This window comes from Piliocolobus tephrosceles, chromosome 11 (assembly GCF_002776525.5).
Source record: "Piliocolobus tephrosceles isolate RC106 chromosome 11, ASM277652v3, whole genome shotgun sequence".
NCBI classification, from domain to species: Eukaryota; Metazoa; Chordata; class Mammalia; order Primates; family Cercopithecidae; genus Piliocolobus; species Piliocolobus tephrosceles.
In genome coordinates, this window is record NC_045444.1 from 124,314,820 (window position 1) to 124,325,787 (window position 10,968).

The 10,968-nt window shown below is 61.7% G+C and overlaps 1 protein-coding gene across 1 annotated transcript in view; it reads left to right on the plus strand.

Moving 5' to 3' along the window:
• The first annotated feature begins 549 nt into the window (after nucleotides 1-549).
• KLHL30 (kelch like family member 30) overlaps nucleotides 550-10,968 on the plus strand; it is a 13,966-nt gene continuing 3,547 nt past the window's right edge. Inside the window, exons 1-7 of the mRNA XM_023228787.2 lie at nucleotides 550-627; nucleotides 2,532-3,376; nucleotides 4,631-4,763; nucleotides 6,653-6,739; nucleotides 7,416-7,571; nucleotides 9,539-9,727; nucleotides 10,697-10,842. Coding sequence (XP_023084555.1) covers nucleotides 2,603-3,376; nucleotides 4,631-4,763; nucleotides 6,653-6,739; nucleotides 7,416-7,571; nucleotides 9,539-9,727; nucleotides 10,697-10,842 — 1,485 coding nt within the window. The 5' untranslated portion in view covers nucleotides 550-627; nucleotides 2,532-2,602. The remainder of the gene's footprint in view (nucleotides 628-2,531; nucleotides 3,377-4,630; nucleotides 4,764-6,652; nucleotides 6,740-7,415; nucleotides 7,572-9,538; nucleotides 9,728-10,696; nucleotides 10,843-10,968) is intronic.

Here is a 10,968-nt window from a genome sequence, read left to right on the forward strand (position 1 = left end):
CTGGGCGGGGCAGCTGAGGGTGGCGCCTTCCCTCTCTGGGCAAAGTTCCCTCACCACCACCATGGACTCCCAGCTTGGAAAGCCTCTGCTAACCAGCTGTGCTTTTTCATGATAATCACGTTTTCCCATGTGACAACAGAACAAGAGGACACATAGGTGCCACTGACATCAACAGCGAGGGCAGCACCTGTCGGTGTCCTGGCCCTGGGCTGAGGCTCTCTGCGACCCCAGGCCCCCACCACGGGCTCCACTGTCCCCATCTTGTAGATGAGGAAGCAGGTGGGGAAGCTGCACCCCTGCCCCCACCAGCCAGCTCCACCGCCACAGCTTTCACCTGTGCTTGCCCTGGACTCCCTTCCTGATGTCTGTCCTAGGCCGCAAGTCCCTGGAAGGCCTCGATGGGCTTTCTGAGCTGACAGTCACCGAGGAGCCGGCATCTCGCTCCTTCCCCCACCAGCCCAGCCCTCACCACCTGACCCTCCCACCGCCCTGCAGACAGAGGCTAAAAATACCCTCCCCACGAGGCCACCAGCCCCGCCCTGCCCCGCCCTGCAGGCCTCCGTGTCCCCTGGCTGCCGGCTAGGCAGGGTCTGTGTTCTCAGCTTCGAGGTCCAGGCTGAGTGAGAGGTAGGATCCAGGGGGCTCTGGGGCAGGGGGACCCAGCAGGGAGCAGTGGGGAGGGTGGGTTAGGCCCCGGAGGCCAGGATCACAGCCGAGTGCTTCAGAGACACCCCTGGCCCCTGCCAGCGGCCAAGCCAGGCTCCTCAGGGTGGGGGCTCAGGAGACAGGTTTCCCTCTGTTCCAGCTGGAGAGGTGGGAGGGGGAGGCTGGGCCACCCCTCGGATGGCAGCCAGGGCCACTCAGCCACGGTCGCCAGCCTTGCTGGGCTCAGGCCTTTTGTTGTCCTGCCCACTCAGCTTCCTCACTCCGGGCCTGGGCAGGCACTGGGGTGAGGCTCTGAGACCCTCAGGAAGCCCCTGACCCATGCAGGGACTGCAGGGTGACAGGTGTCAGCAGGCACCCCTGAGGTCCCCAGGGAAAGTGGGGGCGCTTACGCCTGCCGGCCCATCACCCCAGCAGCAGCTGGCCCAAGGGAGCACAACAATGATGGGAATGCGAGGCCTGCAGGCGGTGGCCCAGGGACAGCCCCATCGCCTACTCAGGCCCCAGCTCATCTCCCAGCTGCCCAGGAAGGGCAGAACGGCCTTCGTCGGGGCCAGGGCCTCCTGGGGAGGGGCCAGGCAGGATTCTCATGCCTGCAGTGTTGGGTGGGTACCTCGTGTACCGGCCGGGATGCTGGGGCGTGGGGCCGCCGGCCGCCTGAGCTGCCCTGTGCGCGAGCCCGGGTTGGTCCGCGAGGCCCTGTGGACTCCCAGGTGCTTCCCCGCTCTGGGGTCAAGAGGTGGCACCCGGGTCGGGAAGTCGGGGAGCCCTAGCTCCCACTGCCTGCACCTGTACCTGCACCGTGACTGCCCGGCCAGACTCTTGGCCTCCTGGTTCTCCAGCTGAGCTTTGTCATTTCCATGCCGCTGGCGTTCCCACGCATTTTGTACCTGTGGACGCACGGCCGCCTCTCTTGCCCGGGATGGCTCCGCGAGGCGCCCCCTAGCGGGCGAACGGCCTCTCCGCGGCGCAGCCTTTCCCCCTGGGGTGACCCGGGTCAAAGGCTTGTGCACAGACTTGATCTCTCCTAGGGACGGTTGTCTTAGGGTGCAGTGCCAGAAGGACATAAACCACATGCGTATAATTACATGAGCCTGTAAGCAGCCTTGCTGACTTCAACCATAGGAGAGTGGTGATGCGAAACCCTCCAGAACGCTGCCTTTGGCTGGCCGTTTCTGTTTAGCAACCTCCAGCAGGCCACGTGGAATGCAGGGTTCAGAGCCTGGGCCCCCAAGCCTAGCTCTGAGTTCAAATTCCAGCTTCACCACTGCCTAGATGTGTGATCTTGGGCAAGTGACTGAAACCTTCTGTGCCTCAGTCTCCCCAGCTGTAAAAGGAGCAATGATTACACCCCCCCCTCCAGGACTGTTGTGGCTGAGTGGTGAATGCACAGCTCCTCTGCATGCTTGGCACGTGGCCTAGTGCCTGGGAGCACCATGGGAGCAGGAGCTGCTGCAGCCCCCAAATGGCCTCCCCAGCAATGTGGGATCTGGGACAGAGGATGCCTCCGGGAGTTTGGGTGCCTCTGGGGCCCTTAGGGGGTGGGCTCCGTGTAGCCCAGGGTTGTGGATGAGACCTAGGGCATGGGTTCTCTTGCCAGCCCTGTTTTGTCCTGAATGCCTGGCCATGGGTAGGTCTCCCACCCCTCTGAACCTCGATTTCCTCACTGCAAACAGGAATGACACCTACCCTACCTTACAGGGTTCTGGGGGTGGCTTGAGGCAGATGGTGAGCAAAGTGATTTGCACATGGTCGGTGCTCATCCTGTGTTTGTCAGTGGATGGAAAGGGCTGATGGACAGACTGGATGGGTCCCTCAGGAGGATGAGACCATCCCCACTTGGCTGACCCTGCTCTCTTCTCTCCTAGGAGCTCGGGCAGCTCCAGGCACTTCTTCCCTTGAGTGGGTGGGCTGCTGAGGGTCCCGTGGGCACAGCATCATGGTACGGAACGTGGATGACCTGGATTTCCACCTGCCCTCGCATGCCCAGGACATGCTGGAGGGCCTGCAGCGGCTGCGCTCTCAGCCCAAGCTGGCCGATGTCACACTGCTGGTGGGCGGCCGGGAGCTGCCATGCCACCGTGGCCTCCTGGCACTCAGCAGCCCCTACTTCCATGCCATGTTTGCGGGTGACTTTGCCGAGAGCTTCTCTGCGCGCGTGGAGCTGCGGGACGTGGAGCCAGCTGTGGTGGGGCAACTGGTGGACTTCGTGTACACAGGCCGGCTGACCATCACCCAGGGCAATGTGGAAGCACTGACACGCACGGCTGCACGCCTGCACTTCCCCTCGGTGCAGAAAGTCTGCGGCCGCTACCTGCAGCAGCAACTGGATGCTGCCAACTGCCTGGGCATCTGTGAGTTTGGGGAGCAGCAAGGGCTGCTGGGCGTGGCTGCCAAGGCCTGGGCCTTCCTGCGAGAGAACTTTGAGGCTGTGGCACGTGAGGACGAGTTCCTGCAGCTTCCTCGAGACCGGCTGGTCACTTGTCTGGCCAGTGACCTGCTGCAGGTGCAGCCAGAGCAAAGCCGACTTGAGGCCCTGCTGCGCTGGGTGCGCCATGACCCACAGGCCCGAGCCTCCCACCTGCCTGAGCTGCTCAGCCTAGTGCACCTGGACGCCGTGCCCAGGCCCTGTGTGCAACAACTGCTGGCCACAGAGCCCCTGATCCAGGAGTCAGAGGCGTGCCGGGCAGCCCTGTCCCAGGGCCATGACGGGGTGAGTGAGCAGCTGGGAGGCCCCCATTCCTGGGAAGCAGGGAGGAGAGCCCCAGAAACCCCACCTGAATCAGGACAGAGTAAGCAGTGGACATTCCAAGGTGCACTCTGACCTTGCAGTGCTCCTTTTTTTGGGCCAGTTCCCTATAAGGACATCACCATTCACCCCTCAAGTGCAGATCGTGCCTGTGTGCGTGTCACACCCTGGGTGCAAGGGGCAGGGGAATGTAGAAGTGGTAAGATCTGACCCTGTCCTGAAGGAGCCTGCAGCTCAGTGGGACAAGCCTGGAAACAGACGTCAGGCAGTGTGGAAGGGCCAAATATATGCCCAGGATGCATTCTGGGAGGGGCTGGCAGTCAGGGAGTGCTTTCTGGAGGAGGCAGCATGTGAGCTGGGCCTTAGAGGAGGGATAGGAGCTCACAGGGAGGAAAAGAGGGGAAAACCATCCAGGAAGGTGGTGCAGCTTATGCACAGGCAAGGAGGCACAGACAGGCCTGGTAGTCCACCCGAGCTTTTGTGGGGTGCTACTTCCTGTTTGTGCTGGCAGTGGGCCTGGTGGGCACAGCAGGTCATGATGGAGTGACAGGTCTGGGAGTGGCTGCACCGTCAGCTGCCGGACACCCTGTTCAGGGGCCTTGCTCCAGGGTACTCCTTTAGAACCAAGTCTGAGGACAAAGAGTGGCTCAGGCTGATGGTCCTCAGGCCAAGGGTGGAGTGAGTAGTGGGCTAAACCCTAACCCCTGTCCCCACTGGATTCCAGCCAGTCACAGAGCACCTGGCCTCCTTCTGGAGCTGGCTTCAGAGCCTTGCCAGTAGGCAGTCACCTAGTATTCTAACTCCTGGCAGTGGGAGATCTGGGGGTTCCATATGGGGGCCAGCACGGGCGGCTATTGGGGAGCCTGGGGTTCTGGGAGCCCTAGGCAGTGACTGCTTACCGGCCGTTCCTAAGACAGCCAGCGTTTCCCACTGAGCCGGGACACCCTTGTGCCGCCTGCTGGAGGCCACCCAGGGAGCAGGGATGGGGAGAAGCTTGTGCATGGCGCTGCATACCTGCTGTGGGGCTGGTTCTGAAGGTGGTTCAGGAATGCCCCTGAAAGGCAGGTAGTGCAAGGAGGGAGCAGCTTGTGCACTCGGGCACACACCATCTCCAGCAACACGCATGCACACACGTGCTGAGGCCTGCCCAGGGCATACGGGGGCTCAGAGCATGGGGAGACTTTGCTGTTGCCCTGACCCTGGCCTCCCACCCCACAGGCACCACTCGCCCTCCGGCAGAAGCTGGAGGAGGTCCTGGTGGTGGTGGGCGGGCGGGCGCTGGAGGAGGATGAGGCAGGTGAGGAGCCCACTCCCCGCCTTGGGAACTTTGCCTTCTACAACAGCAAGGCCAGTAAGTACCCCTCCCGCGTCTGAGCCCACCTGCTGTCCCTCGCTCTGGCGAGAGCCGCTGTGTCCACCTTGCAGGTGGAGCGAATGAGGCTCGCAGAGGACCAGTAGCTGTGTGAGGCCACTGTGAGGGGCATGCCTGGGTGGGCCTCACCTGGGGGCTGCAGAGGAGCCAGTGGCACCCCAGTGAGGAGGTAAGCTGGGGGGCACTGCTGTTCCCTTTCCCTGCAACCAGAGCCCAGGACTCTGGTCCCTTTTAGGCCCTGGGGCTGGGGTACAGGGCTCCACGGCCCAGACTGCACTCTGTGGAGTGGGCGGCCTGACCGCTGCCTCCTCCCCATGCCCCCCGCTCAGTGCACCTGCCGGGGGAATCGAGACCCCAAGGGGAGAGCGGGGTGGGGAGTAAAGGGGTGCAGGCAGCTGGAGGAGTGAGAGCTCAGCTTCTGGGTCAGCCCAAACGGGGTTGTAATCCCAGCCCTCAAACAGGTGACCTCGCCTCTTTGAGCCTCAGCTTCCTCATCTGTGAAATGGGCTCCTGCTGTTTCCTTACACAGTTGTAGGGAGCCCTGAAGTGGGCACTGAGGCCAGGTCCGCCATTTGGCGGGAAAGGAGGCATGAGGGCCCCGCAGCGGTTCTGGAGGCCCCCTGCACTGGCCCCGGGAGGTCCTCTGGAAAGGGCTGATGCAGGCTGGCTGGTATCATGGGGCCACCAGGCAGGTCGCCAATCATCTCCCTGGTGTCAGAGGCTGGCAGACTCCAGGAAGCCCGAGGCCAGCTGTTCGGGTCAGGGGCTGATGAGAGGGGTCTGGGGCTGGCGTCAGGAGGGAGCAGCTGTCTCAGACCCAGCCGGGAGGCGGGGCGCTGGCAGGAAGGGCCTGTTGATGGCTGGGCAACCCCCTCCCTGGGGTGACAGAGCCATGAGTCACAGGGACACGGTCCCTGCCCACAGTGCCAGGCTCTGCTCCCAGGGAGGCCTGGAATTCCGCATCTCCCAAAAATGGTCATGAACAGTAAACAGTGTCTTCCCAGGGGACATCCCGAAGGCCTGGGGCTCTTCCACAAACACCCAAAATATGTCCATTTAAAGGACTTTACCATTTCCACATTTATTGTCTTGTCTTGATTTTCCAAAGAATTTTCACATCTTTTGCCTCAGTTTACCTCTTGTAGCTCTGAGAGGCAGGCCTGACTTGGGCACATCGTTCCGCCCCACCCCACGAGCCGAGCAGCAATCATCCTAACAGCCACCATCAGTGAGCAGTCCCATGAGGGTCCCCATAGCTCCTGGGAGGCAGGGGTCAGCCCCACTCTACAGCAAGGAAACTGAGCCTGGGCTTTGCCCAAGGACACACAGCTGGGGCACAACAGCTGGGATTTGGACCCGCTTTGCCTGCTGCAAGGCCTGTGCCTGATCCCCTGTATGTGCCTGGCTGCCTGGAGGGCAGGGAGGGTGCAAGGAAGGAAGGCAGGCAGGCAGGCATGCTGTTGGTGTTATCACACACTAGTGACACCCACAGATCAGGCCACTTAACCCACACCGCATCTAACCGACAGGCCAGCCCCAGGGGCTGAATGGTCCATTTGGGGTCAGTGGGGTCAACTGCAGGGTCAAGGTAAGACCCCGGCCTCCAAAGCCTTCCTGCTTCTCCAGGGAGCTATCCTGTGTCCACTCAGAGTGCCAGGCTCTGCGGAGGGGGTGGGGGGACGCATTAATCCAGAGCACCCAGGACCCCCTGGGCCCCTGCACCAGTGTCCCCCTGCCCTTCCCTTTCCCCACCAGTGAGGGGGGCATTTCTGCACCTGGTGCACGGAAAGGCACCTGGGAAGGGGTAGTGGGGACCGCCCCAGCAGGGAGCCTGGCAGCCTGACCCTCTGCCTCTTTCCTTCTGCCAGAGAGGTGGATGGCGCTTCCAGACTTCCCCGACTACCACAAGTGGGGTTTCTCCCTGGCGGCCCTGAACAACAACATCTATGTCACAGGTAGGCAGCTCAGGGACCCTTCCAGGGATGCCCTGCCTGCCAAGCACCGGGCTCAGTGCAACTCCCCACACTGAGGGGGGTCTCTGATGGTTAGTCAAGGCTTGTCGAGGCCTTTCCATGCATGTGAAAACAAGGACATTTCAAATCCGTGGTCACTCATGGGAGCTGGGAGCTGCTTCTGTACACAGGCTAGCGTGGGCCCAGCCCTGCATCGCACAGCTCCTTCAGGGGAAGCTCCAGACCTCCCCGCTGAATGCCACGCTGGCGTGGCTGCTGTGGACGCCACGAGGTTCCAGGTGGCCTCCTTCGGTGAGAAGCCCCAGGCCTGGGTGGTTGACCAGATGTCCGTCTTGGTCCCCAGAAGGAGTCATGTGATGCAGGGGTCACTTTGTTCTTTCCTATCTTAGAAATTGGGGTTCCTTGTAAGATTTAGGAGGGGACAAGCTTCCGCTGATGAGGGCTTGAAACCACTGATCTTGTCATCCCTGTTTGTGGGGGATGGAGGGGCCTGTGCAGTCACATAGCTCGACTGCGCCACGCTGGTCCCACCCCTGGCTCACCATGCTGGAGATCGTGGCCTGGCATGGGAAGAGGCCCCTGGACATTGGTACCCAGACCCCACTGCCCTGGTGCCCCAGGCTGGTGGTACCCATGTAGACAGAACTTCTCCCGGCAGGTGGCTCTCGGGGCACCAAGACAGACACCTGGTCAACCACCCAGGCCTGGTGCTTCCCACTGAAGGAGGCCGCCTGGAAGCCCGTGGCGCCCATGCTGAAGGCCCGCACCAACCATGCCAGCGCAGCACTCAACGGGGAGATCTACGCCATCGGCGGTGAGGCCTTCCTCTCCACTCCTCCCTGGGGCCTGGTTCTAGCCTCTCTTCCCTGCAGCAATAGGAACAGAGAGCCCCATGCTGGCCTCAGAGACCACAGAGATGCCGCTCCCACTGCCACCCTCAGGGCTCGCTGTCTGGTGGGGCAGGCAAGCCACAGGCCAGGGCTCCTGAGCAGGTGGGCCATCGAGACCCACAGCCCGGGTGTCCTCCCTGGCCAGCTCCCAGTGCCTCTGCTGTGCTGGGACAGAGAGAGCAAGATGGTGACTCAGGCCTCAGGAGAGGTTCCTGCAGGAGGGGCCAGTGAGGACAGCCACACCCACCCGCCAGCACCTGCAGCTACAGCAAGGAGTCACCCAGGAGCCTTCACTGATTAAAGGAACATTGGAAAACAAAATGTGGCCAGGTGTGGTGGCTCACTCCTGCAATCTCAGCACTTGGCGGAGGCCAAGGCAGGAGGACTGCTTGGAGGAGGACAGGGTCTCTCTATGTTACCCAGGAGTTTGAGACAAGCCTGGGCAACATAGAGAGACCCTATCTCCCTTTTAAAAATTATTTATTTATTTATTTTTATTTGACAGTCTTGCTCTGTCACCCAGGCTGGAATGCAATGCAGTGGAGTAATCTCAGCTCTCTGCAACCTCCATCTTCCAGGTGGGAGCAATCTTCCCACCTCAGCCTCCTGAGTAGGTGGGACCACAGGTGCGTGCCATCATGCCCAGCTAATTTTTGTATTTTCTGTAGTGACGGGGTTTCACCATATTGACCAGGCCGGTCTCAGACTCCTGGGCTCAGGTGGTCCACCCACCTCAGCCTCCCAAAGTGCTGGAATTACAAGAGGGAGCCACTGCCCCCAGCCCATTAAAAAAAAAAAAAAAAAAAAAGCCAGGCCGGGTGCAGTGGCTCACGCCTGTAATCTCAGCACTTTGGGAGGCCGAGGCAGGTGGATCACAAGGTCAGGAGTTCGCGACCAGCCTGGCCAACATGGTGAAACCCCATCTCTACTAAAAATACAAAAATTAGCTGGACATGTAATCCCAGCTACTCGGAAGGCTGAGGCAGGAGAATTGTTTGAATCTGGGAGGCAGGCAGAGGTTGCAGTGAGCCGAGATCGAGCCATTACACTCCAGCCTGGGTGACAGGGTGAGACTCCATTTCAAAAAAAAAAAAAAAAAAAAAAGGCAGTCATGGTGTCACGTGCCGGCCAAGGTAGAAGGATGACTGAGTCTGAGAGGTCGAGGCTGCAATGAGCCGTTATCGCACCACTGTATTTCAGCCTCAGTGACAGGGCAAGACCCTGTCTCAAAAAAAAAGAAAAACAAAACACATGTGGCCCAAAAGCTCTGTAGGTGATGAACTGGTCTTGAGGCCACTTCTAATGCCCCACCTGTCCCAGCTGTCCCCTTTCTCTCAGTGGCTACTGTGTCCCCAACCAGATGGCAGAAAGCACCCAGGTCTCCCGAGCCCAGGGCTTGTGAGGTCCCCAGGTGCTCACAGAGGCCCAGGCCAAGGCCTGGTCTCCCCAGGAGGCGCCCCCATCACTGTCACACTCAGACTGGATCTGGGACTGGGAGAGAGCTGCCTACAGCTCCAGGGTCTCAACCTGCCCTCCCAGGGCTGGCGTCCTCCATTCCGGTTCAGAGCACTCCGGGAAATGACTCTCGGCACATGAGGGGCCTGGGGGTGGGCAGCCTCCTGACTACTCCCTGCCACCCCGTTCCCGAACATCGGCCCCAGAGTGGGGCATTTCTAGGCCCAACGGTCCATCCCCTACACCGCTTCCTGGCGGGGTGGCCTTGGGAGGTGCCGGCGCCTCTCAGAGCCTCAGCTTCCCTATCTGTGAAATGGGGAGCCCACCCCGCTTCCCACCACGGTGGTCCCTGCTGCCTCACAAAGCCCCAGCCCCTGAGTTTCCAGGCCTCCCCTCTCCTCCCCAGCCCTGACCTGCCCCCGCCCTCACCCCGCAGGCACCACCCTGGACGTGGTGGAGGTGGAGAGCTACGACCCCTACACGGACAGCTGGACGCCCATCAGCCCAGCCCTCAAATATGTCAGCAACTTCTCGGCCGCCGGCTGCCGGGGCCGGCTTTACCTGGTGGGCTCCAGCGCCTGCAAGTACAACGCCCTGGCCCTGCAGTGCTACAACCCTGTCACAGGTGGGCGGGGCTCAGGGACCGAGGACAGAGGACCACAGGCCCCTCTGACAGACGACAGTCCGCTGGCAGCGATGGCGAGGATGGGGGCTCCTGAGGATAGACGGGGCCCGGGGTGGAGAGAGCTGGTGGCCGCAGCCTCTCACAAAGAGGAGGGGACGCAGAGGAAAGCAGGGGCCCAAAGGGTCGGGGACCCACTGCGTCACCTCCGCAGAGTCCCAGCGCAGAGGCGAGCTGCACATCTGTCCTGCTCAGGCCTTAGGGCAGCAGCGGGCTGGGGCTGGGGCTGGGGGTAGGGTGCCAGTGACCTGAGCCCAGCACCTGGCAGCTGCCTGACTGTTCTACCCGAAAGGGCCTCACAGACCAGAAGTAGTGACCCCCAACCTCTGAGGCCCTGAGGCCCATCTTGCGTTCTGGACTCTGTGCCAGAGTTGGAGGCCCAGCTCAGCCTCCCCGAACTCTGAGCCGTCCACCCCTGACCCTGGTCTCCGGTTCTGTTTCACCCTCTGGACAGTGTAGATGGTGGCAGACCCCATTCTGAGGCGTGGATGTGAGGACCCTCAAGAGACTGGCTGGGCCCAGGGTCCATGCAAGGCCCACCTGGGTACCAGGCCCGGGGTTGGGGGCTGGGCAGGGAGGGGCCCCAGTCAGTCAGGTGGGGTGGGTGGGGTGGCAGTCAGGCCAAAGCACCCCCAACAGGGAGAGACCTGAGGGATCCCTGCACCCTTCACAGGCCCCTCACCTATGCTGCAGCCTTGTGAGGGGTCACTGTCCCCAGGGGGAAGATCAAGGCTGGGTGAGAGGCAGGTGTGGGTCCCTCCCAGCTGCACCACGGGAACCTACTCCCATTTCACAGACGAGTTCACTGAGGTTCAGAGAGGCACTGAGTCCGGGGTCCCTCAGAGTGGGGGGCAGTGCCAGTGCCCTCACTGGCAACCCTGGTGATGGTGGCCGGTGCCTGTGCCCCCGCAGACGTGTGGAGTGTGATCGCCTCACCCTTCCTGCCCAAGTACCTGTCCTCGCCGCGCTGCGCCGCACTGCACGGGGAGCTCTACCTCATCGGGGACAACACCAAGAAGGTCTACGTGTACGACCCCGGGGCCAACCTGTGGCAGAAGGTGGGTCACCCCCTCCCCCAACGTGTGAGCCCCTGCTTGGGACTCCTGACATCAGAGAGCCAGCCTGGGAAGTGAGGGATGGGGTGCCACAGAGGGCCCACTGCGAAGGGGACAGCACAGGCTGGG